At 40.9% G+C, this 26,025-nt stretch overlaps 1 protein-coding gene across 1 annotated transcript in view; it reads left to right on the top strand.

Annotated features, from left to right (window-relative positions):
* LOC136857610 (UPAR/Ly6 domain-containing protein crok) overlaps positions 1–26,025 on the top strand; it is a 376,662-nt gene that overhangs the window by 244,313 nt on the left and 106,324 nt on the right. Inside the window, exon 2 of the mRNA XM_067136392.2 lies at positions 7,874–8,020. Within this exon, the coding sequence (XP_066992493.2) occupies positions 7,874–8,020 (147 nt within the window). The remainder of the gene's footprint in view (positions 1–7,873; positions 8,021–26,025) is intronic.

The raw sequence follows: 26,025 nt of genomic DNA, 5'->3' as shown, positions 1-26,025 counted from the left end.
GACGTCCCTGTGGCACCACTGAGAGGGAGGACCGCTGTATTCGGCGTATGGCTGTGGCGCAGCAGACTGCGTCTGCAGCAGCAATTCAAGCGGCAGTTGGCACCACAGTGACGCAACGAACTGCTCCGGATTGGTTAGTTGAAGGACAGCTCCGAGCCAGGCGCCCTGCGGCATGCATTACACTTACCCCAAACCATCATCGTCTGCGACTTCAGTGGTATCAAGTGAGAGCTCATTGGAGGATGGAGTGGAGGTCCGTTGTGTTTTCCTATGAAAGCTGGTTCTGCCTTGGTGCCAGTGCGGGCCGTGTGTTGGTTAGAAGGAGGCCAGGTGAACACTTGCATTCCACCTGTCTGCGGCGTCGAGACACTGGACCTACACCGGGAGCAATTTCCTATGATAACATGAGCACGCACCCTGCCTGCAGATGTGTGGGTCCGTCTGGTGATTCGACCTGTTGTGTTGCCATTTATGCATTTATGAACAGCAATCCCGGGGTGTTTTCCAACAGGAAAATGCACGCCCCCATGCCACTGTTATAACCCAACGTGCTCTACAGCCTTGGCCTGCCCGATCCCCCGATCTGTCTCCAATCGAGCACGTATGGGGCATCATTGGACGACAACTCCCGCGTCATCCAACACCGGCATTAACTGTCCCTGCAATGACCGACTAAGTGCAACAGTCATGGAACTACATCTAACCAGCTGACATGCGGCATTTGTACTACACAAGGCATGAAAGTTTGAATGCCTGCATTCAACAGTCAGGCGATTACACCGTTATTAGTGAACCAGCATTGCTCATTTGCGATGGCTTTTCTCGCGCGGATATTTAACCTGCAGTTTTGTACCTTTAATCACGTAAATATGTTACCTCGATAAATTTCCAAAATTTCCGTTTTCTACATTCCTTATTTCATGGTGTCTATTTTTTCCGCCAGTGCATTTGGAAGCTAGGAAAGGTTAGAGAATAAAAGAGTATCTAGCATGGAATAGTATTCTTCCGTGATCAGAGGAAGTGTATACTCTCTGACTTCACAGGTAGTAATCAAATATGGCTGCATGCAATGTCCCTACTAAGGATGAAAATCACATATATCAGGATATTAATGAAAGTGTTAGTCGCTTAGCAACCTGCTGTTGCGGGTTAGAGTAAGCCTTCGCCTGCAAATATTGGAGTGAATATTTAATGATTTGACTTTTATGATAACTAAAAGTTGGCTGAACTTTGAGACCTATCATTGTATATTGATTCACCGGCAGGTACTTCCGGAGAGAAAAAAACTAAAATAAAGCAAATCGGTTCCATTAGAACGGACAGACGGATTTACCAAAGCTCTTTTATTAAACTCTTTTAATATAATAATAATAATAATAATAATAATAATAATAATAATAATAATAATACTGTAATTCTTTTTTACGTTCCACTAACTAATTTTCTGCAAACCATGTGACCTCGCCACGGTGAGGAGGCTTGCGTGTCCCAATGAAGCAGATAGCCGAGCCGCAGGTGCAAAAATATCGGGTGGGTACTGTCGAGAGACCAGACTAACGAATGGTTCGTCGAAAGGGGGGTAGCAGCCATTCGGAAGTTACAAGGGCGCCAGTCTAGATGACTAACTGATATGGCCTTGTAATATTACTCAACATGACTTAACTCTGTTGATACTGCTCCACGGCTGAAATCAACTGGAAACTACAGCCGAAACTAACTCCTGGGACATGCAGCTCTCTCTGTATGAAGATGTACTGGTGATGGAATCCTCCTGGGTAAAATATTCCGGAGGTAAAATAGTCCCCCATTCGGATCTCCGGGTGGGGACTACACGAGAGGGGGCGATTATCAGGAAGATGGATACTGACATTCTGCGAGTCGGAGCATAGAATGTTAGAAGTTTGAATCGTTGCGGTAGGTTAGAGAATCTGAAAAGGGAGATGGATTAGACTAAAGTTAGATGTAGTTCGTATAAGTGAAGTACATTGGCGGGAAGAGCAGGATTTTTGGTCAGGCGATTACAGAATGAACAACAAAAAATCAAAACGGGGGAATGCAGGAGTTCGTTTAATAATGAACAAGAAAATAGGGCAGCGGATAATCTATACAAACAGCATATTGAAAGGATTACTGTTGTCAAGATAGACTCCAAAACAATGTCCTCCACATTAGTGCAGGTCTATATGCCTACTAATTTAGGGGATGATGAGGAAATCGAAAGAATATATGAAGAAATAGATAATACACTATGTAAAAGGTGGCGAGAGTATAATTGTGGTGGGAGACTGGAATGCAGTGGTAGGCCAAGGAAGAGTAGTGTAATGCAGTAGGAGACTTCGGATTGGGACACAGGAACGAAAGAGGAAGGCCAAGGAAGAGTAGGGTAATGCAGTAGCAGACTTCGGATTGGGAAAAAGGAACAAAAGAGGAAGTCGGCTGGTTGAATTGTGCACCAATCACAATTTAGTCCTTGCTAATACTTGGTTCAAATACAAAAAACGATGGCTGTACACATGGACGAGACCTGGAGACAATAGAAAGTATCAAACAGACTTCATTGTGATTAGGCAGAGATTCGGAAACCAGGTGTTGGATAGCAAAACCTTCCTAGGAGCAGACTTTGACTCTGATCGCAACTTGTTGGTCATGAAATGCAATCTGAAGTTGAAGAAATTGAATAAGGGAAGGAATACAGTGAGATGGGATCTACACAAGTTGAAAGAAAAGAGTGTGAATGATTGTTTCAAGGAACATGTTGCACAAGGACTAAATGGAAAGGCTGAAGGAAACACAGTAGAAGAAGAATGGATAGTCATGATGAATGAGTTCAGTAGGGCTGCTGAGGAGATGTTAAGCAGAGAGGAAAGATCAACTAAGAATCAATGGATAACTCAAGAGATACTAGACCTGATCGATGAACGACAAGAATGCACTAAAATCACTGAATGAGGTGGGTGAATCAGTGGACATTTTTATTGTTGTTGTTATTTTGATTATTACTTGTTCTTAATATGTTTACCCTCCAAGGTTGATCTTTCTCTCGGACACAGCGAGGGATCCCTTCCCTACCACCACAAGGGCAGTGTCCTGGAGCGCGAGACTTTCGGTCGGGGGTATTAAACTGGGAAGGAGGACCAGTACCTCTCCCAGGTTGCCTCACCTGCTATGCTGAACAGGGGCCTTGTGGGGTGATGGGAAGAGTGGAAGGGATAGACAAGGAAGAGGGAAGGAAGCGGCAGTGGACTTAACTCTCTACTGCATACTGTTGCCTTTAGGCAACAAATAACTTTTCACCTGTATAAATGGACAAATATTGTAGACAGAGGTAGTTTTACGGCACACCTTCAACTGTACAATGAATTAAACACATATCCCAGTGATGCCTTGTTTTTTTTTTACACATAATATAAGACAAAACAGCCCTACAACCAAAGGTACTCCTTCCACCCCGTCAACATCCACGCGAACCAACCACCGTTTATTTTATGTGGGCCCTCCCCATCACATCAATGAACGTATGTTGAACATTAAAGCTTGAAATTTTCTTCACCAAACGAAAACGAAAAATAATTCATGCAGTAGAGGGTTAAGTTAGGTACCATCCGGACACTGGCCTGGGGGAGAACTGGGAAACCAGGGAAAACCACTTCGAGGTTGGCTGAGGTGGGAATCGAACACCCTCTACTCAGTTGACCTCACGAGGCTGAGTAGATCCCGTTCCGGCCCTCGTACCGCTTTTCAAATTTCGTGGCAGAGCCGGGAGTCGAACCCTGTCCTCCAAGGGTGGCAGCTAATCACACTAACCACTATACCACAGAGGCGAACGTTATTATTACCCTAATATTATTTACTATCATTTGTGTTTCAAGTGCACGCTCAAGATTTCTCATCTGTTATACACAAACTTAAGACATCCTTGCAGAGTATCTTCCATTATATCACTTCCACTTCATACATTATTTTTAAATCCTTAACAATAAAATTTTGCTTTTAGTACATGAAGTTATTTGTACACTTACATGTGCAATTGGTTTAAGTAGTGTGTACCGGGCGAGTTGGCCATGCGGTTAGGGGCGCACAGCTGTGAGCTTACATCCGGGAGATAGTGGGTTCGAACCCCACTGTCGGCAGCTCTGAAGATCGTTTTCCGTGGTTTCCCATTTTCACACCATCCCATCGTCGCCATAAGACCTATCTGTGCCGTTGCGACATAAAGCAAATTGTCTCAAGTAGTGTACACCATGAAATAAACCCCACAAGTAATTTTTCTCCCTCCTGAAAAATTACTGATTTTTCGCTTAAATTTTTATTGCGGGGTGATCTTTAGTTGCTTCTTGGAATTTCAGATTAAAATGTTCGCTCGTGGTAGCGAAAATTCATATGTGTCTATATCAAGAACGAGGCATTCTCTACAAAAAAAAAAAAATGAGAAAAAGTAAATGAATGATAATTGTCCTACTAATGACGGAATGGATAACATCCTCTCTGTTTTCCTTAATAACGCAAATTACAAAATTGGCATGTCTCATTGTGTGAATGTTTCGTCTCGATTAATGAGGCTGTACTCGGAAAAAGCAATGCTCTCCCTCATCCATTAACTTACAAGTTATTTCACTACTTGACGTATTCACTTTCGCCCATTTGGCAAACACGGTCGTTATTAAGAGGAATAACACTGGAGAGTCGCCAGGAAAAGCAGATTCATATCGTACATTACAAATATGTGACCACGACGATGGTGTTGGTGACTCTAGCTGTCGCAACAACTCTGCTATTTTGGCAACTCTCATTTTAGAAAAAGCTTGTATGTTTGCTTGAGTCACTGGAATTAAGGGTTTAATATATTTGTTGTATCTTTGGCAGCAAACAATTTGAAAAAAAAAATGGAAAGGGACTGCGTCGCCTTACGACCACAAGTTTTGACGTAGAATACGAATACTTGATATGTCTTGCCGAAATAAAATATCTAGTCAGTATGGATTTCAAACTTTACTGTTAAATTTGTATTTCACACTTCTTCTTCTTCTTCTTAATCTGTTTAACCTCCAGGGTCGGTTTTACCCTCGGACTCAGCGAGGGATCCCACCTCTACCGCCTCAAGGGCAGTGCCTGCAGCTTCAGACTTTGGGTCGGGGGATACAACTGGGGAGAATGACCAGTACCTCGCCCAGGCGGCCTCACCTCCTATGCTGAACAGGGACCTTGTGAGGACGATGGGAAGATTGGAAGGGATAGACAAGGAAGAGGGAAGGAAGCGGCCGTGGCCATCCGGGTATTTGCTTGGAGGAGAAATGGGAAACCACGGAAAACCACTTCGAGGATGGCTGATTTGGAAATGGAACCCACCTCTACTCAGTTGACCTCCCGAGGCTGGGTGGACCCCGTTCCAGTCCTCGTACCACTATTTAAATTTCGTGTCAGAGCCGGGAATCGAGCCCGGACACCACAGAGACGGACGTCTGTTATTTCTCCGAAATGAATGTCAATACTGATCTTTTGGAACTCATGAAGAAGATTAAGAAGGAAGCCATATTTTCCAGTGTAGACTTAGATAATGTAACTTAAAACCTTTCCAGTCTGTCGAAAGGTTAATATTTATCAAGAAAAATAGTCTTCCTCCTTAATTCAATTCCATATTTTTATTTAATCAAAATCATTAATTTGCATCTATTCCCTAATACACAAAAATATGTTATAACAGGAATGAGCAACAACCCCTCTCCTCTCCAATGGATAAATCATGGCCCACAACACGCACCTACTTCTTCTCCCCTTGTCGCGGACCAGAGTTCAATGCCCACAGAATTTCCACTCACCCCTCTGCTTATCTGCTCGCAAGGCCACCTCAGTCCGGAAATAGTTGTTTGAAGGTAACGGACTACTCAGTTTAGATAAGTATAGAAACATTTCTATAAGTTAATAAGTTGCCGGCTGAATACTACTACAATCATTATCATTTGTTGTGTGCCTCTGTAGCTGCCATCCTCGGCGGCCCGGTTTCGATTACCGGTACTGCCAGAAATTTACAAATTGCAGGAGGGTTGGTATATGGTTGTAATTCTACATGCAACTCAGATCCATTGCGGATGTACCTGAAAGGAGCTGCGTCACATCAGGCTGAGGACACGAGTTTTGTCCGGCTCCCTGCTTAAATGTTCAGCGTGCTTGTCTTTGGTTCAGTGGATCCCGGGTTCGATTCCCGACATGGACGGGGATTTTAACCTTCATTGGTAAATTGCGATGGCTCGGGGACTGGTTGTGCGTGTGCCGTCTTCATCGTTAGAAATCGTTATAGGTAGGACCCCATCCTCATAGATGCGCAGGTCGCTTAAACGGCGTCAACTCAAAAGACCTGCACCAGGACTCTTTGACCATTATTTTATTATTACTTGTTCATAATATCACCAACTCTCAATCACTGACAAGTTAACACAACATAAACAATACTGTATAATACGCATGATTTAATGTGATTTGGTAGAACCTGAAGATGTTCTTGTTGAACGAAACATGTCAAATGTTTAATAGTGTGTATTTTTTACAGGTATGTTATAGTGTTATATGTGTCATAGTTAGTACTTTCAATGGAGTGGAAAGCTTCACGAAGAAGGGCTCATGATCAACGCAAACCAACAGAGAAACGGTTTAACAGCCAGACAGCCGTCAAAGGCACCTTCCAGAAAATTCTTACATCCAGATTTAGACTATCGTAGTTCAACGAAATAGGCACGAGTTCACTTGAATCCGATTGAGAGAAGAGTATTGCTTCTAATGGTGTCTGTTTTGATTAGTAAATTTCATTATCACAGAGTTCATGCTGTACGAAGTTCCGCAACCAAATCCATAAAACAACTTAATATGATAATTCTTCATCCTACGTGACAGTTAACAAATCTATTTATGAACTAAGCACTTGACAGCGTCATTAACAGAGCAAGTTGGGTAACATAGCTGTGACCTTGCATTTTTGGGGTAATCACATAAACGAGATTGCAACTAAAGGGCACAGATCTCTGCACATGTGTATAAGGGTAATTGGGGTTGTAGTAAGGGTGTAAAGGAGAGAACGTATAAGTCTCTAGTAAGACCCCAACTACAGTATGGTTCCAGTGTATGGAACCTCACCAGGATTACTTGATTCGAGAAATGGAAAAAAAAAGCAGCTCGATTTGTTCTGGGTGATTTCCGTCAAAAGAATAGCGTTACGGAAATGTTGCAAAGTTTGGGCTGGGAAGACTTGGGAGAAAGGAGGCGACTTGCTCGACTAAGTGGTATGTTCCGAGCTGTCTGTGGAAAGATGGCGTGGAATGGCGTTAATAGACGAATAAGTTTGAGTGGTGACGAAGAAGTTGGAATTCAAGAAGACAAATTGGGAAAAATATTCGTTTATAGGAAGAGGAGTTAGAGATGGGAATAATTTACCACGGGAGATGTTAAAAATATTCCAAATTCTTTGCATTTATTTAAGAAAAGACTAGGTAAACAACAGATAGGGAAGCTGCCACCTGGGCGACTGCACTAAATGCTGATCCGTGGTGATTCATGGCTGGTGGGTTCGAATCCCACTATCGGCAGCCCTGAACATGATTTTCTATGGTTTCCCATTTTCAGACTAGACAAATCGGGGCCGTACCTCATGATTTCCCATTTACACATAAGGAATTATATGGGGGATGTACCTTAATTAAGGCCACGGTCGCTTCCTTCCCAATCCTAGCCCTTTCCTATCTCAGTGTAGAACTATATATGTGTAGTTGCGACGTTAAAAATGGGACACTACATTAATATGACAGGCAAATATCTACATGGCCGTATTATTTTGTTTTTAAGTTCATATTTAGTTTTTGTATGACACCGTCTTCTTTTCTTTCAGGTGAAGCTATCAAGTGTTGGAACTGTAACTCAAACACAGACTCCAAATGTGGTGATCCATTCGACAACAGGACGATGGTGCTTACGGACTGTAGTTCATCCCAAGATGGACTCAACATGCGGTATTGCAGCAAGATAAGGATTGATGGTAAGTAGCCTAAAATGGGCGTTTGATCAGCAATAAAAGTACAGTCGAAACCGATTATAACGACTCCGAAGGGACCGTCAATTAACGATCGTTGTAGACGATAGCGCACAAACCGTTCCTTTTGTTGTTGTTTCTAAAATGCCATGTCTGAAAGTTTTAGACTGCGCACTTTCATGGTTAGTTAACAGAATAAAGTTAAAATGAAACAAGTCCTGCATTTGCAATACAGTTATTTGTGGACTGGAACTGAGAGGAAGTTTTCTGCTCATGTTTACACAGTACGAACAGCAATAATATTCCAGGAAAATATACAATAATAAGTGAGGAAAGGCGTAGCAACAATGTGAACTGATCGTCAATGTCGCCCACGGTCTTGGCTAATAAATGAGATGTTCTCTCTATTCTTCCAAATACCGAGCTCGAGCTGCAGTCGCTTAAGTGCGGCCAGTATCCGGTAATCGGGAGATAGTGGGTTCGAGCCCCACTGTCGGCAGCCCTGAAGATGGTTTTCCGTGGTTTCCCATTTTCACACCAGGCAAATGCTGGGGCTGTACCTTAATTAAGGCCACGGCCGATTCCTACCAATTTCTAGGCCTTTCCTACCCTGTCGTCGTCATAAGACTTATCTGTGTCGGTGCGACGTAAAGCAAATAGCAAAAAAAAAAAAAAAATCTTCCAAATAGTAAAAATCGTTGAGTGTGATACACCCACCTCCTTTACGACACTGACGATTGTTTCCCCATGTTCTAATTGTCATATTATGTGTGATTTTTCTTCAGTATTAAACACTTTAACTTTGTTTTGTGACATCTTCACAGCAATCCTTGCCTCGACTATTTAACATACAGAAAGATTTGAAATGCAAACTCTACTGAAAATAAGTGTTTGAAAACAAGCTTTACAGCAATTCCCAAACATGTAACAAACAAAATCCACATTGGAAGTTATAGGCGATATATTTCTCCGAAAATGTGATAAAAATACGCTGTTGTATATGATACAACCACGGCTTCACTCGCGTGGATTTCTTAAATTGTTAAAAGTAATCGTTCCTTGGTACTGTACTAAGACATTATCTGAAAATCCCTTAAGTATAGAAACTCACCGAAAAATTAGATTTCATTTACCCCAGAAACTCTTTGTAAACCATGTTTGTGGTATTGCCTTTTGGGGCTAAGTTATCCATGCGACATAGAACTGCATATGCGAGAAACATAGAAACAGTCTTCTCTCAAATCAAACAAAAAAAGATACAAACACGTTTCTTTATTTTTAAAAGAGATTCCAAATAACTACTTCCACGTCTGTAACATCTTCAGTTTTAGAGATATAAGTATCCCATCTACCAGTCCTTTCTCCAACCCCCACCTAAGAGGATTTTGCGAAAATAAAAAGTATACATGTTTCTTTATATTTTAAGTAGATTCCAGATACCGATTTTCACTCTGTAACATCTTCAGTTTATGAAGTATGAATGACCTCATAAAAAATTCTACTCTTTTTTTTTGCTTCTTTTCATTCCCGTTAAGTTCCTTTTCCGAAAACAAACACAAATGTTCCTGTATTTTTAAAGGACTTTACCGATCCAAGTTTCACGCCAGTAACATGATACGGTTTGACATATACTATACATATACCGGTACTCATTTTAAAAATTTACCCGCTTTTGTCAAATCTTTTCACCCCCTTAAGTGGATTTTCCGAAGAAATACGTTATTCTTTATTCTTAAATGAGATTCAAAGTACCAACTTTCACGTCTGTAACATCTTCATTTTCTGAGATATAAGTATCCTCATAAACGGAATTCAACTCCTTATTTACACGCCCCACCTTATGTCGATTTTCCAAAAATAAAAATATACGTGTTCCTTTATATAAGCATCCTCATACCAACAGTTCAACGATCTCAATTTTTTAACCCCTTAAGTAATTTTCCGAAAACAAAAGAATATGTGTTTCTTTATTTTTAAAGGAGATTCCAAACACCAATTTTCACGTTTATAACGTCTTTAGTTTCTTATATATATATGTACCCTCATACAAAGAATTCAACTAACTTTCCAATTCATCCACCCCTTCCCCCCTTTTAATTCATTCACCCCACTTAAGTGGGTTTTACAGTAATAAAAGGATACGTGTTTCTTTATTTTGAAAGAAGATTCCAAATACAAATTCTAATTCTGTACCATCTTTAGTATTCAACAACCTTTCCACCTTTTTTCATCCCCCTTAAGGGAATTTTCTGAAAGCAAGAAAAATACTTGTTTTTTATTTTTAAAAGTTTCTAAAAAACAGTTTTTAGGTCTAGAAACTTTTAAATTTTTGAGATATAGATATGCTAATTTAAAAAATCACCTCCCTTCTCACCACCTTAGTGACGGAATTCCCAAAAATCTTCCCTTAGTGACCACCTACACTCTAATATAAATATATGTCCAAAATTTCATTTCTTTATGTCCAGTAGTTTTGGCTCGGTGATGATAAATCAGTCAGTCAGTCGTGTTATCTATCTTCTATATGTATAAAATTGGATGTTGGTATATTTGAAGCTAATATACTCAAAAACTACTGGACCGATTTCACTGAAATTTTCACAGTTTGACCTTATTTCATCTGAGAGGGATTATGAAGTAGTTTGAACGAAACCTGATTGGTAGTTCGGCACTAAGGGGTAAAAAATAAAATAGGGGAAGATAAGCAAACCGCAAGAAAAGTTGATCAGCGGGTTGCCTGCCCAGCAGTATGTGAAGATTATGATGTGTTCCTTAAAACTTATTTCTACATTTATCAATTAGTGTGGGGGCAGGACACCCCTCCCAGTCCAAGGGGAGGGGATGAAATGTAAAAGTAATCGAAAACGACCGATATTAGTGCCGTATCCACAGTTTTCGGGACCACTGAGATGAACTATGACACTCAAAATGCTGTTTAAGTACATCCCGAATAGCACCCACGAGGTTGAAAGAGGGGTGAAATATTAATGTAGAATCCATAGTTTTCGAGGTCGCTGAGATGAATAACGTGAGCGCAAAAATGCCTCCCAAATCAGTTATGAAACTCCATTCTAGAGGCCATGACGATTGCACATCTTGCACTCCTTGAAGAACGTTTTGTTGTGTACGGGTCGATGTGTGTGAGCAATTGAATGTAATATTAGCACCGTAAGTAGAATCAAGTGTTTAATAAGTTTAACTGCAGTTTATCATTGTAGCATAACTATTCTTATTAGACAATATCTTGCTTGCTTTTTCTGTCTGCAAAATAATTGCAATAAAAATCTGTATACTGACTGGAGGGTAATTGGGAATTAAAACGAGGCTATGGAATGAATATGTGGGAAAGTGGGTGTGAGATTTGCTGATTCTAGGGCCGTTTGTATAAACCCTTTGATATTAGAAACGAAATTCATCTCTGTTCACACAAAAGACTAACCTAATCTACATACATAAAATTGGATGTTGGTATGTTTGAAGCTAATAGACTCAAAAATTACCGGACCGATTTCGCTTAAATTTTCACAGTTTGTTCTTATTACATGTGAGAGGGATTATGAAGTGGTTTGAACGAATTCTGATTGGTAGTTCGGCGGTAAGGGGTGAAAAATAAAATAGGGGAAGATAAGCAAACCGCAAAACAAGTCCGATTAGCGGGTTGCCTACCCAACAGTATGTGAAGATTATGATGTGTTCCTTAATACATTCACTCCCTTAGACGCCTTAAGGCGTTTAAAAGCTGCCTGTGTGAGGGACCGTATCCGAGTTAAGGCGTTTAAGGCCGCGCGATGTAAACTTCGTTTGAATTTAGCGCAATATTCGCACGAAGTCGTAGTTCGTGGTGAAAACCACAGATGGCATATAAATGACCAGTACCTCGCCTTGACTACCTGACCAGAGGATACATTCCAATGCTTTCTTTCTGTTTTTCTTTGAGTAAACACAGACCCAAGCCAGTCGTGATATTCTTGTGAGGGTTTATAGTGAAATAAGTTTTGTGTCGCGACAAGATGACGAGTTACAAAGTATTCGAAGTGAGGGAATTGAAGACATACTACTGAACGATTATTCCGGTGATGAACTCATCCCTGATTTCAGTGATAGCGATAGCAAATCCGATGATGACATACCAGACTATGGACAAAGTGAAATTCAGCACTTTCAAATAACCGATACGCATCCGTCTTATCGCCCGCCTCCAATCAATTTCACTGGCCGGGTAGGATTAAATGCTGAGATCGAAGACAGCAACGAAATTATGTCTTTCGTCAATTTATTTGTAAATGACGATTTCCTTGAATATATATGCGATCAGACAAACCTTTACGCGGAACAAGTTGTTAGTACAGCGCCACGTCCTTTCACTAAACATTCTATATTTCATCGACGTAAATGAGATGAAAAAGTTTTTAAGACTAATGTTTGTAAGGGGAATAATTCAAAAACCAGATTTGAAAATGTACTGAACAGAGGACACTATTTTTGGGTCGCCGAGTTTTTTCGAAAACAATGGCATGAACCCGGTTCGAAAACATTTTGTCGTTCTTGCACCTTAGCGACAGCAGTCATTATGAGGGGAATCCTGATAGGCTGTACAAAATTAGGCCGATTCTCGAAAGGCTCAGCGACCAGTTTTCAATTGTGTACACTCCGAATTGAAAAATCGCCCTTGATGAAGGAATGTTAGCTTGGAAAGGCCGTTTGCGTTTCCGAGTTTATAATCCAGGAAAAATAACCAAGTATGAGATTTTAGTAAGAATGGTGTGTGAATCCCCTGCAGGGTACATATGCAGGTTGAAGATACAGTATATGATGCAAATGGCATGAACATCCGAGACATTATATTTGACTTGTCTATATATATAAAATAACTTGTCCTGACTGACTGACTGATTCATCATCGTCGAGCCAAAACTACTGGACATAAAGGAATGAAATTTCGGGGATACATTCTTATTACAATGTAGGTGCTCGGTAAGGAAGGATTTTGGAATATTCCGTCGCTAAAGGGGTGAAAAGGGAGTGAATTTTTAAAATGAGGATATCTATATCTCAAAAACTTAAAAGCTTAGAGACGTAAAATTTGGCACTCGGAATCTCCTTTAAAAACAAAGAAACACGTATTTTTGTGTTTTCGGGAAATCGTATTGCGGAGGATGAAAACTGGAGGGAAAGCGGTTGAACACCTATTATGAGGAGACTTATATCTCAAAAACTGAAGATATTACAGACATGAAAATTGGTATTTGGAATCTCCTTTGAAGATAACGAATAACGTATTTTTGTATTTTTGGATAATTCGATGAATATGGGGTGAACAGGAGTGACAAACGGGCTGAAATTTTAAAACCACTATATCTGCAAATTATCTCAGACAAGTAACATATTACAGATTTGAAAACTGGTATTTGTAATTTCCTATAAAAGTAATGAAACACATTTTTTTCGGAAAATCCAATATATGGGAACTGAAAAAAGGGTGAATTTTCAAAAGAAACATATCTACAGTATATCTCAAAAACATAACATGTTGCAGACCTGTAAATTGGTATTTGGAATCTCCTTTAAAAATAAGGAAACACGTATTATTTGGTTTTCGGAAAAAACACCCTTAACGTGGGGGGGGGGTGCGGGGCGTGAAAGAATTGAATTTGGGGGGAGAATCAAAATGGTAGGGGGGATGAAAACGGAGATGAATTTCTTTTACGAGGATACATATATCTCAAAAGCTGAAGATGTTACAGTCGTGATAATTGGTATTTGGAAGCTCTTTTAATGAGATGGGTACTGTTGGTTTTCAGAAAATTCACTTGAGTGGGGAGTGTGAAAGGAAGTAAAAAATTGAATTTTTTTTTTCTGGAGAAACTTATATCTCAAAACTGAAGGTTACAGATGTGGAAATTAGTACTTGGAATCTCCTTTAAAAATAAAGAAACAAGCATTTCTTGGGTAGGGGGAAACCAACTTAACGGGCGTAGGTAGAGTGAAGAAGGAGTTGAATTATTTTCAAGGGGATACTTATATCTGAAAAAGTGAAGATGTTAGAGGCATGAACATTTGTATTTGGAATATTCCTTCAAAGTAAAGAAACACGTGTTCTTTGTCTTCGGAAAATCCACTTAAGGGGGTGAATGAATTGAAAAATTAGTCGAATTATTTGTATGAGGATACTTATATGTTAAAAGCAGTTCGACAGTATGCCGATGAACATAACTGTGTACTTACGTCATCATGGCGAATATGCGACATCTTCTGATAGAAACGTATTTTCTTTTTTTGAAGTACAAAAATAGTGGCCGTAAGAAATTCATTGTATTTTTCTTATAAAGAAGACATAACAATCTATAATTGGTACCAATTTCAGCTGTTGAAACCTCGTTTTTTTTAAATATCGCTGTGAATGACAGACAGAATTAAGGATTTCATAAATATATACAGGTGTAAGAACTAAAGCTCATTTCTTCTCGAAACCTACTACTTGAACTTCTACACTTCTGTAATCTAGAATTGTCGATATGAACTCGCTCTCACATCTTCTAAGCGGAAGAACATATCTATGACTTGCAACCTTTTTTTGGAGGAAAGTTCTTCATTTGTATACCGTAGTCCTATAATAGCATTGAATCTTCCTTTCTTTCTTTCTTTCTTTCTTTCTTTCTTTCTTTCTTTCTTTCTTTCCTAATCTGTTTACCCTCCAGGGTTGAGTTTTCCCTCCGACTCAGCGAGGGATCCCACCTCTACTGCCTCAACGGCAATGTCCTGAGCATGAGACATTGGGTCGGAGGATACAACTGGGGGAATGACCAGTACCTCGCCCAGGTGGCCTCACCTGTTATGCTGAACAGGGGCCTTGTGGGGGGATGGGAAGATTGGAAGGGATGGACAAGGAAGAGGGAAGGAAGTGGCCGTGTCATTAAGTTAGATAACATCCCGTCATTTGCTTGGAGGAGAAGTGGGAAACCACGGAAAACCACTTCCAGGATGGCTGAGGTGGGAATCAAACCCTCCTCTACTCAGTTGACCTCCCGAGGCTGAGTGGATCCCCGTTCCAGCCCTCGTACCACTTTTAAAATTTTGGTGGCAGAGCCGGGAATCGAACCGGGGCCCATGGAGGTGGTTGCTAATCACACTAACCACTACACCACAGCGGCGGACATTCATTTCTTAGGTTGAAAATAATGTTTGTTTTAATTTCATTGAGTTTGAATAAACTTTAAACTAGTCTCCTTGAGGCATGCGGATGTTAGGAGAATCGACCAATCTGACGCTGCAGCCATCTACACATAGCTAAATTTCGAGAGAAATTCCCACTTCTAGATTATAGGTCAATGAAGGCTCTGATCTGCTACGGTGATGTGGACGCTGTCCAGGAACTGAAAGCACTTGAACTGAAGAGGGTAATTGGTGGATATAATGGGGATGCAGGGAGTTGGAGCGTCTGCCTCAATGAAATAATTGTGCAAGGCTCAGACACGTAGATGGGTGCTGTTGCAAGGCTTAGAGGCGTTAATGCTCCTCGTGAGTGAGGGCACTCCAACTTCCCAGGCGATATCACGTATCCTTATCCTACGAAGAGTGGTTAAAAAAACATACAGTACATGCATTTATTTATTTAATTATTAGGTACAGCCGATGGAGGGCCATTTTACACTAATAATATGGCAAATTTAACTAAGTATAATAAGATAACAGTCAGGATAAACGACAATATTAAGTATCAACAGTTTATTTATTTAGCGTATGATGCGATACAACATAAAAAAGAAAATAATACAGATCCATAAGTATTATTTATTTAGCTTATGGCTAGTACATACCTCTACATACAAATATTCAAAAATAAAACAAACAATATAACCTTAAACAATCAACCAATCTCTAAAACAGTTCATAAACATAAATCCAAGCTGTCCAACCATTGTACAATCCCGTCAGAAGCACACACAAACTCCTTCAGCTGACCGGAGTATGACCTCCTAGGACATTCGGTGACAATATGACGGATGTTCTGTTTCTTCTCACCACAGTCGCACTCAGGGGAGGAGCGCATACCCCACATATGCAACAATGACCCACATCGTCCATGATTGGTACGGACTCTGTTGAGAAGAACCCAAGTTCTTCTGGGGAGATTAAAACCAGGTGGTGGGTGCTGGCGACTAAAGAGGGTCTGCCATTCATCTGGAGCTGAGCTGGTCCACTCCAATTGCCATTCATCAGAACCGTTAAAGTTTCTATTGATGAGTTACCTTGCAGTCTGAATGGGCGTAGATCTTGACTTCAGACGTCCATACCTAACAACCATGTCTTCATGAATGGGAAGACTTGGGTTCATTGTTATCTTCCTGAACTCGCGAATTAGGTTGTTTTGACTGCGAATCCTTGGAGGTGTTATGTGGCTCAAGACTGGCAACCAGGAAAGAGGAGCAGATCTGACTGCGCCGCTGACAATGCGCATCGTCTGATTCAGAACAACATCAATATTCTTAACATAAGGGCTATTCAACCAAACAGAAGAACAATATTCGGCTGTAGAGTATACCAGTCCCAGTGCTGACGACCTAAGAGTGGATGCTCATGCTCCCCATGTAGAGTCTGCAAGTTTCTGAATGATATTGTTCCTGGTCTTCAGTTTAGCAGCGATATTCATTAAATGTTTCCTGAAGGATAGTGTCCGATCAAGAGTTACTCCAAGGTACTTGGGGTTAGGATTGTGTGGTAGGTGAGAGTTGTCGAGGGAAATTTTCAAAGTAATGTTTGCTTGCCTGTTATTAAGGTGAAAAAGACAGGTTTCCGTTTTGCTGGTGCTAGGTATCAAACACCACTTATCAAAGTACTCGCTCAAAATGACAAGGTCTCTGTTCAGAATTGCTTCTATCTCATTTACATTGGATTGCTGAGTAACTATTGCTAGGTCATCCGCGTAAGCGAATTGGCGGGATGTAGTGCGGGGTATATCGGCAATGTACATATTAACACGTTGAGTGCCATGCGACCCCATATGGGTACGTGAGAGTAGTCAAGTTTTTGAACTTCACGTCCCCATATGGGGTCGTACGTTCGCTCTAATTCGAGGACGGTGCGAACCCATTTGGGTACGCAGTAAGTATGTGTTTCGAAGATGTATAAAGTCTCTTCCTTCCATCTTCTGGTCGTCTATTTATGTACGTGCGTAATCCACCTTCCATTCCTCAATTCCTGTTTTGGCGCGACCCCTTATGGATACAGAAAGAGTGCTTTGTAGGGCGACAAAGTGATTGTCTATCACGCGCACGAATTTTTCATGTAAGTGTGCAGTGCTCTGAGTTTCCTTTTTTTAAGTCGTTACGAGTAAATCGAGCAGTAAAAGACTTAGTGCAGATAGTCTGGACGATATATCGAACAAGTCGAACTATGATGATATAGACGAAGTATATAGTTACAGTGATTTTGAAGCCAGTGTAGAGCAAATAGCGATCTCGCACGTTCATTCACATTGATGAATTACAGTCTTCAGCATACACAACATCGCTGTACTCCAGGTTTCCAAGCTAGCTGTTGCAACAATTATGACGGTATTCAACGATATATTCACTGGTTTCCCATGTTGTACGATCATCGCTGCTAGGTTCTCTTACTCAAATTAAAAGTTATACAAACAAAGTTATATACGGTACTTATTCAATATTCCGTAACTACTAATTCTTCTTACAATATCGTTCTGTTACATCCTAATTTACCAAATTCACATGATTTCCACTACATTATGTAACTACATCTTATACGAAAATTTCCTAACCTAAAATCGGAAGATCGTCATTTACAAATATTTCCTTACCTAAAATCGGGGATCGTACGTTTTTACGGCTCCAATTTGAATAAGCTAACATATCTATCAAAATCAACAGCATATAACGCGTCCCTGCAGAGGAAAATGTAAGTATGACCGAGCGTCGGGACAGTAACTACTGTATAAATACGACCCCATATGGGGGCGCGTGTACGTGTACAATTCGTAATGACCAATACGACCCCATATGGGGTCGCATTATTTTACCTAATATACATAATAAGTTAACGTAATATATCATAAATGCATCCTAATTTCAGCGATCATTTGCTTGGTTAAGCTGTGAACGTTTTGGCACCAGGGAGTAACTCGATGTTATTAGCTCACGGCACTAGACGGCAATCCTATTAAATTCGGTCTGGCACTCAACGTGTTAAACAGCAATGGAGAGAGCACAGATCCTTGAGGGAGACCTTTGTTGAGCTTTTTTAACTTTACTATGTTTGTTATCCATAACTACGTGGATCAATCTATCTGATAGCATGCTGTTTATGAGTTGTGACATCACTCTGCATCCAACAAGTTTAAAAAACTTATACACAACTCCCTCTCTCCAAACCGTATCATAATCGGCTGTAAGGTCTATGAACACTGCACCACTCTTCAGTCGTTTTTCAAAACCTGCTTCAATGTGAGTTGTTAACGCAAGAACTTGGTCTTCACAAATACGGTTAGGTCTAAAACCGGCTTGTTCTGCTGGGAGTGATCATAAAATTAGAGGGCTTATTCTATTGTAGATGAGCCGTTCCAAAAGTTTGTAACAAACACTCATTAGAGCAATTGGACGATAACTTTCAGGACAATCGGAAGGTTTACCTGGTTTCAGAATAGCCAGAATCTTGGTTCGTTTGAACTCTGGAGGAAGTTTGCCTGTAATCAGAATATTTGAGACAAACCGTAACACCCATTTCCTTGTGTTCTTCCCACAATGCTTGAGGAATTCAGGGTGAATGCCATCGAAACCAGGTGCTTTGCGGTTTTTTGTTGTCTTCAGAGCAGACAGGAGCTCTTCTTCGGTGAAAGGGGCAGAAACATTTGATGAACCAATATTATGTCTTTTCATGAAGGTTAGTTCTTTTCTTATTAATCGATTGAGTTCTTTCTTGGGTTTCACTTTAGACAATCCAGCAATCCGTTTGACAACTTGATCAGATTATACAGCAGATTTGGGCTGTGGAATGTGAGGTGATCTGCCCAACTTCTTTAAGAGGCTCCAAGCCTTCTGCTAGAATGTTTGAAATCCATAGTCTCCACAGTTGCTGTCCACTTATTCCGTCTGGCTTCATCTAAGTTGTTCATGAGTTCATTAGCAACATCTGTTTCTCCATTCTCTTGAAAATCACTGTAGAGTTTTTCACATGTTTCATACCATCCAGGTATGTACTCCTTTCTGACCCCTCTAGGAATGTGTATTTTTGCAGCGGCAAGTATTGCTTTAACAAATCTACAGTAGTTGTTGACAACAGGAGGAATCCATCTTATGCTGCTATCAAGATCAGCAGAGAAACTGTCCCAGTTAGCTTTGACAAAATTCCACCGTGGAAGAGGAGACGATCTAATAATGGGGATCTGAGCGCCTATTTCCAAAAGAACAGGACGGTGCTGACTGTGTGGAAAGTTTGTGAGGACTCTACGAATAGCAGGTAAACTGAATCCCTGGTGATCAGTAGACACAAAACATAAGTCAGGATTGGTTTCTGTGTTCCACCTTGCTGATTTAAAGGAGCCTTTTTCCTTTGGGTTGAAGATGAGCTGTATATTGGAGAAGTATGACCATTCAGTAAGTTTTTCTCCACAAAGGTCATTTGATCTGTATCCCCATAAGTGTTATGGCTGTTAAAGTCACCCACATAGACAGCCGGATGTGCAAAGTTTGGAAGAACATTATCAGGCCATGGGATACCTGGAGGTTTATAACTGTTCACAAGCTGTTAACCTGAGTCACAATGTTAGAAATGTTGTTCTCATGGTGTGTAGAAACTAGATGAGCATCCATGATGGAGTTGCAAACATAGGTCGCAGAACCGTATGACTGATAAGTAACTCCCAATAATCTGTAACCATGGATCTTTCCTCTTGAGTGCATTTGTGACTCATCAGAGATATGAGTTTCTTGAACACAGATTAAATCAATGTTATTTTCTAATGACAGTTTGGACAAATAGTCGGCCTTAGATTTACTCATGCCTTCTAGGTTAATTTGAAGGACTCTTAATACAAAGCCCAAGGGTTTGGCTGATTGGCTCTGAAAAGAGCTTCTGTGAGCTGTCATTTGTTTGTGTACCATTGGTAAGGAGATCTCGAGAGACAGTCTGACCGCCAATTGCTGATGTTCAGTTCAGTAATGGAAATTTAATTCCAACTATCAGGGGCACCACGGGCAGGAATCAGCTTCACCCCATCCATAAGTACATCAACAAAAATGGTCTCACACAACTGAAAGATTAGATTCGTATATCTAAACTAGTGATCCAATCCACCGCTTCAGAAGTAGCTGAGTTCATGTCCTCCAGACCTCCAGTGAAGGCACGGAAGGGACAATCTAACACTATGTGTTCCATTATTTGTGGAACGATAGCACAGTCGCAGTAAGGGCTAACTGTCCAACCCCACTTGTAAAGAACAGAAGCGGTTCTTCCCAAGCCGCATCTGACACGGTTGAGCATACTCCAGAAACACCTAGGCAGATTGACGCCACTAAGTTTTACATTAGGGTTCTCAACTTTCAGAATGCCTGTTGGTATAGAAGGTGTCCGCTCATTCCGCCAGTGCGATAGTAAGTTAACAGCAATAACAATATAACAAGAATGTCAAGGATAACTGGCGAGGGTCGGTTACAGAGTAAGCAAGAGGAAAGTTCATGGGTTGGTAGGACGGGAGAAAATGGAAACTTGGAGATGACTTCGAAGGAATCTTTAAATTTTGTGTTTGAAGGATGCAAATGGTGTGAATATCTCAAAATCGGGTATTGAGTTAGCAAGAGTTGGGAGACGGTCGAAGACAGAGCGTTGTTTTAAGGTTAGGCGCGGACGGGGCACATGATGAACATGCCGGTTGCGTGTTGGCGGGGGGGGGGGGGGGAGGAGGGAGGAGCGTATATAGGGAAGTGCGTTGGAAGAGTATTGCATTTGGTATAACCATTGATTATTTTATATAGGTAACAAAGATAATAATTCCAAAACAAACCCCATGGCGCAACAGCCCCGAAGAGCCATGGCCTACCAAGCGACCGCTGCTTAGCTCGAAGGCCTGCAGATTATGATGTCGTGCGGTCAGCACGACGAATACTCTCGGTGGTTATTCTTGGCTTACTAGAGCGAAGATTAATAATTAGGAATTGCAATACATTGCGTCAGTTGTAGACATTGGTCACATAAGTGAATCTTAAGGAACCTTTCCTACTCCAAAGTCGAGAAAATACAATGTTGTTGATATCGTTCAAGCCACTACGTAGCGTCTGGGTGGTATGTACAATATTAGCTGCTAATGGAAAATCTTTTGCAAATAAGGGGAAATTCGACTTCAGACGATGCGAAGAACATCTCCATCTAAATACAGGGACTTTTTTTGTCTGTTCAGGGGATTGTCCTTCGCCCGATCGCCCACGCTGCAAGTTTGTCTCCCGCCAAGCACTTTGCCGTGATGCACTTCTCGGTGCCAAAAGGTCCCCTCCTTTGCAGTCTGCTGAGAATTTTATCAGCGTAAGGTTCAGTTTAGACAAGTGTTCACGTGTTTAGTTCTCAGTGCGTTGTTCCAGTGCCATTTTTTTACCTCGCATAATACCTTAATAACGTACAGAAAATCTTTTGCGAAAATACTCTGTAACTCAGTGTCGGGAGAGCGCTGGCCGCATTAAGGCAAAGTGCTTGGCGGGAGACAGGTTCGCAGCGCAGCTGACCGGGCGTGTGGTAATCCCCTGAACAGATAAAAGAATGTCCCTGTAGAAAAAAAAAAGAATTGAGCTCGGTCACAGTTACTTGAGAAATATTTTACTCTCAATTACGATTACAAATTATTTTTAAAAGTTAATTAGTATAAATTACAATTACTTCACATCACAGAATGTTAGTCTTAAGCGGAGATGTAGGGCAGACCGCATCATTTTGAAGATACAACATTAAAATTTTGCACAAATGATTATAACATGCATGTTACTTTCAGTGTACAGTAATTTATTTTCTTTCAGAAGTAAGATCACTACAGAAAACATATTTTTAATCACTTCATTGTACTATATGTTCCTTTTCTCAGAGTTGGACATTTTAATGGTGATAACAATTTGCCATTAAGTTCTTCAGACTGTAATAATTAATTCTGTGAGATTAAATTTTAATTACCTAGCTCGATAGCTGCAGTCGCTTAAGTGCAGCCAGTATCCAGTATTCGGGAGATAGTGTGTTCGAACACCACTATCGGCAGCCCTGAAGATGGTTTCCCGTGGTTTCCCATTTTCACACCAGGCAAATTATGGGGCTGTACCATAATTAAGGCCACGGCCGCTTACTTAGATAGCACTTACGATGATTATTTATTTGAATTAGACGAAGAGTTTAGAGAACTGTCAAGTGAAGATGAAGGTGTAGTGAACTCCAGCATTGCAAGTAAAACTTCATCGACTAGACATCTGCGTAAAAAAAGAACGGAATGATCCCGGACCATCATATACTGTTTCTGAAGATTCAGAAGAGGAATTTCCAGTTACTGCTAAAAAAGCAAGAAGACGCGCGAAGGGTCGGAGGAGTGGATACGGCGCACGGCAATGACGACGCTTCTCTGGTCAGTGTTGAAAATTTGAGTAACAGTGATGCTGAAAATACTTCCGCACATAAAAATGGGAATGAAAAGGACAATAGTGTTTACCGGAATGTAACATTTCATGATAATTAGCCTCTTAGACTAAGCTATTTATCAGGTCGGAAAACTAAAAGACCGCAGGTGCCTCTAGCTGCATCACTCCACTTCAGTTTTTGCACTGACGACGAAAGTTATGGAAACTAATTCCTATGCAATGGAATATACGGTAATAATCGTAATAATATATAAATAGTTGCAAATAAAATTTCTGAGTTAAATCTGACTAGATAAAAATGTGCAAAATTAATTTGGACCAGACTGTTGGAACATGTGACACAATATTGGACTGCAAAGGGCTAATAGGCCGTCTACGAAAACAGACCCACACCAGGCTTCTCCGCAGGCCATACGCCATTATTATTACCGTAGAATTAATAAATTAAACTTCCAAACCATATTATTTAAACCTTCCTGGTTTAAATTAGAGCAAATTTTGTTTCCGTAAATTTTGCTAATTCTGGCCTACATCTCCCCTTTAGGAAAATCAGCTTTTTTTTCGCTTAGGGCTGGAATAATACAAAATGAAGTAATAAAAAACAATACAAGGAAAGGGAATATATTTCTTCATTTTATGTGGGAATTTTTAGCGTAGAGGCATTAAGTGGCTATCATCACTAGCTGAGACTAAACATAATACAGTGGAATAATTTGTATTTTAATGAATGACTTCTAGCATTTTAAATGATGTTCCATTTAATGATGTTATTGACTTTACGTCCCAATGACCACTTTCACGGTTTTCGGAGATGTCTAGGTGCCAGAGTTTTGTCCCAGTTCTTTAACTTGATATTAAATCTACCGACTCGAGGCTGACGTATCTGAGCACCTTCAAATAACACCAGACTAAGTCAAGATTGAACCAGCCAAGCTGGGCTCAGAAGGTCAGCTATTCTGTACTTCCAAGGACATTCCAACGATGTTCTTAAAATTAAACACTAGTGTTGTCCGACTCGTTGACTGAACGGTCAGCGTACTTGCCTTCGATTCAGAGGGTCCTCGGTTCGATTCCCGGCCGGGTCGGTGATTTTAACCTTAATTGGTTAATTCCAATGGCACGAGGGCTGGGTGTATGTGTTGTCTTTATCATCATTTCATCCTCATCACGACGCGCAGGTCGCCTACAGGCGTCTAATGGAAAGACTTGCACCTGGCGAGCCGAACCCTTTCTGGGATATCCCGGCACTAAAAGCCATGCGACATTTCATTTAAACACTAGTATTCCTTCAAGTGCCCCTGCGGGGCGTCTTTTTAGTAAATGCAAACATATACTTCCCCCCTTAGGATGTCGAGGATTGGCGATAATAATTTTAAGATTTAATTAATTTATTTGCAAAGTAATTGGAAGATCGCTGAGTTGAGTGGCTTGTACCACTTTTCAAATTTCGTGGCAGAGCCGGGAATCGAACACGGGCCTTGAGGAGTGACAACTAATTACACTAACCACTACACCACAGAGGTGGACGTAAACATTACTCAGAACGTAATCGTTACAAGTAATTAGATTATTTTACTCAGTTACTTCCCAGCTCTGACGATGACGTATATGATAGCACGAAGTGATCATCGTAAGAGTTCCCTGGAATGATCAAGGAAGAATTTTAAGCTGAAAGATGCAACAGTGAATGAAGGACGAGTCGCTATAGTGACCGTATCCTCTTGGGACGAGGGATTCCAGTATGCTACCACTCTGGAGACTGGCGTTTCTTTTTTGGAGTCTCGAGGAAGAACAATGACTGATCGACGGTGACCAGACGCTGAAAGAACTCCGCTGGATCTGCACTGTACTGTTCCACCAACTATTGGCATATATCCACACGCTTCCATTTCTGCGGAATGGTGAGGGAATGGGACACCAATTGTGAACACACCTTCTTCATCTTCAAATCCTCATGCATGATGGTGTGGAGGGTTGCCCGTTGTAGACTTGTTACCTTCTCTAGTTCATCAAATGTGATTCTCCTGTGCTCCATTATCTACTCATTGACACCCTGGGCATTGTTTGGTTTTCGGACGCCCAGTAGTTTTGCGTTTTTCAGCACAGTCCCTGCCGTCTCTGAACTCTGATACCTAACGAAACACGGATCTGCGGCTTTGTGCTGTGTCCCCACATATGGCTACTAACCTCTTGTAGATATCTGAAGCAGTCAACCCTTCTCTCTAGAGAAACTACACTGCCCACCGCTGCACATGCTTTTCTTCTTCCATGTTGTCTTCTGGATGTCCACCAAAGTACTCCCAAGCCGGAAAAAGTGCTGCTGCAATGCGCCACCTATGGGAAGCAGTAACACCATCTTGTGGCGGTAGACAGTACTATAGCCTATCTTCACGCATACATCGCCACAAATTTCAAACTGCTACTTTGAACGTACTAAATATGTTTCAGGAGTGTATATCCAGTGTTCTGAAACAGTGTAATGTAGTGCTGTGATAATGCCGAAATGATATACGTACTGTGTATGATACTGTATGTAATAATAAAGCGCAGCAATAATAACAAATCAGTGCACTACAGTGTTCGGCTCCATGGATAAATGGTTAGCGTGCTGGCCTTTGGTTACAGGGGTCCCGGGTTCAATTCCCGGCAGGGTCGGGAATTTTAACCATCATTGGTTAATTTATCTGGCACGGGGGCTGGGTGTATGTGTCGTATTCATCATTTCATCCTCATCACGACGCGCAGGTCGTCTACGGGAGTCAAAGTGAAAGACCTGCACCTGGCGAGCCGAACATGTCCTCGGACACTCCCGGCACTAAAAACCATACGCCATTTCATTTCATTTAATTTCATTTCATTAAATGTCAGTGCACTACAGTACTACATGCATCAATCTGGATAGGCATAACCGAGTGTCAAGCGTACAGTAGGCAGATACAGGTAAGTTCTAAGTAATATACATTTCTGTGTACTGTATCGTGTTTTTTTGTAGCAGTGGTCATGATCGGTGTTTTAAGGCAAAAATACGATTTTTGTGTAATGCGGAAACTTGTCTTTCTCGGAAAAAATTATAGTCCCTAGAGATTCTACTTTGAGCAAGTTTTACTGTAATATAATAACACCATAATACTAAATAACTCGGTTTACATCGAAATAACAAATAATGAAGTCCATAAAAATGTTTTGTTCTTTCTCTGGATCTTTTGGTGCTAATGAGATAGACGACTTGGCAACTCCAGCTACAGTAGACGTAGTAAATCCTGTAAGCCACTAATAGACACCGAGTTGTCGCCGGAGAGTAGTGTTGTGAGGCGAGGTCGTCATGTTTTGTCCCTAATTATACCGTACTCAGCAAATCTAATGAATCACGAGTGAAAACAGATTCACAAAATC

The sequence above is a fragment of the Anabrus simplex genome, chromosome 1, assembly GCF_040414725.1.
Source record: "Anabrus simplex isolate iqAnaSimp1 chromosome 1, ASM4041472v1, whole genome shotgun sequence".
NCBI classification, from domain to species: domain Eukaryota; kingdom Metazoa; phylum Arthropoda; class Insecta; order Orthoptera; family Tettigoniidae; genus Anabrus; species Anabrus simplex.
Note: the sequence above shows the minus strand (reverse complement) of the source record. Positions and strands in the feature narration are given on the sequence as shown.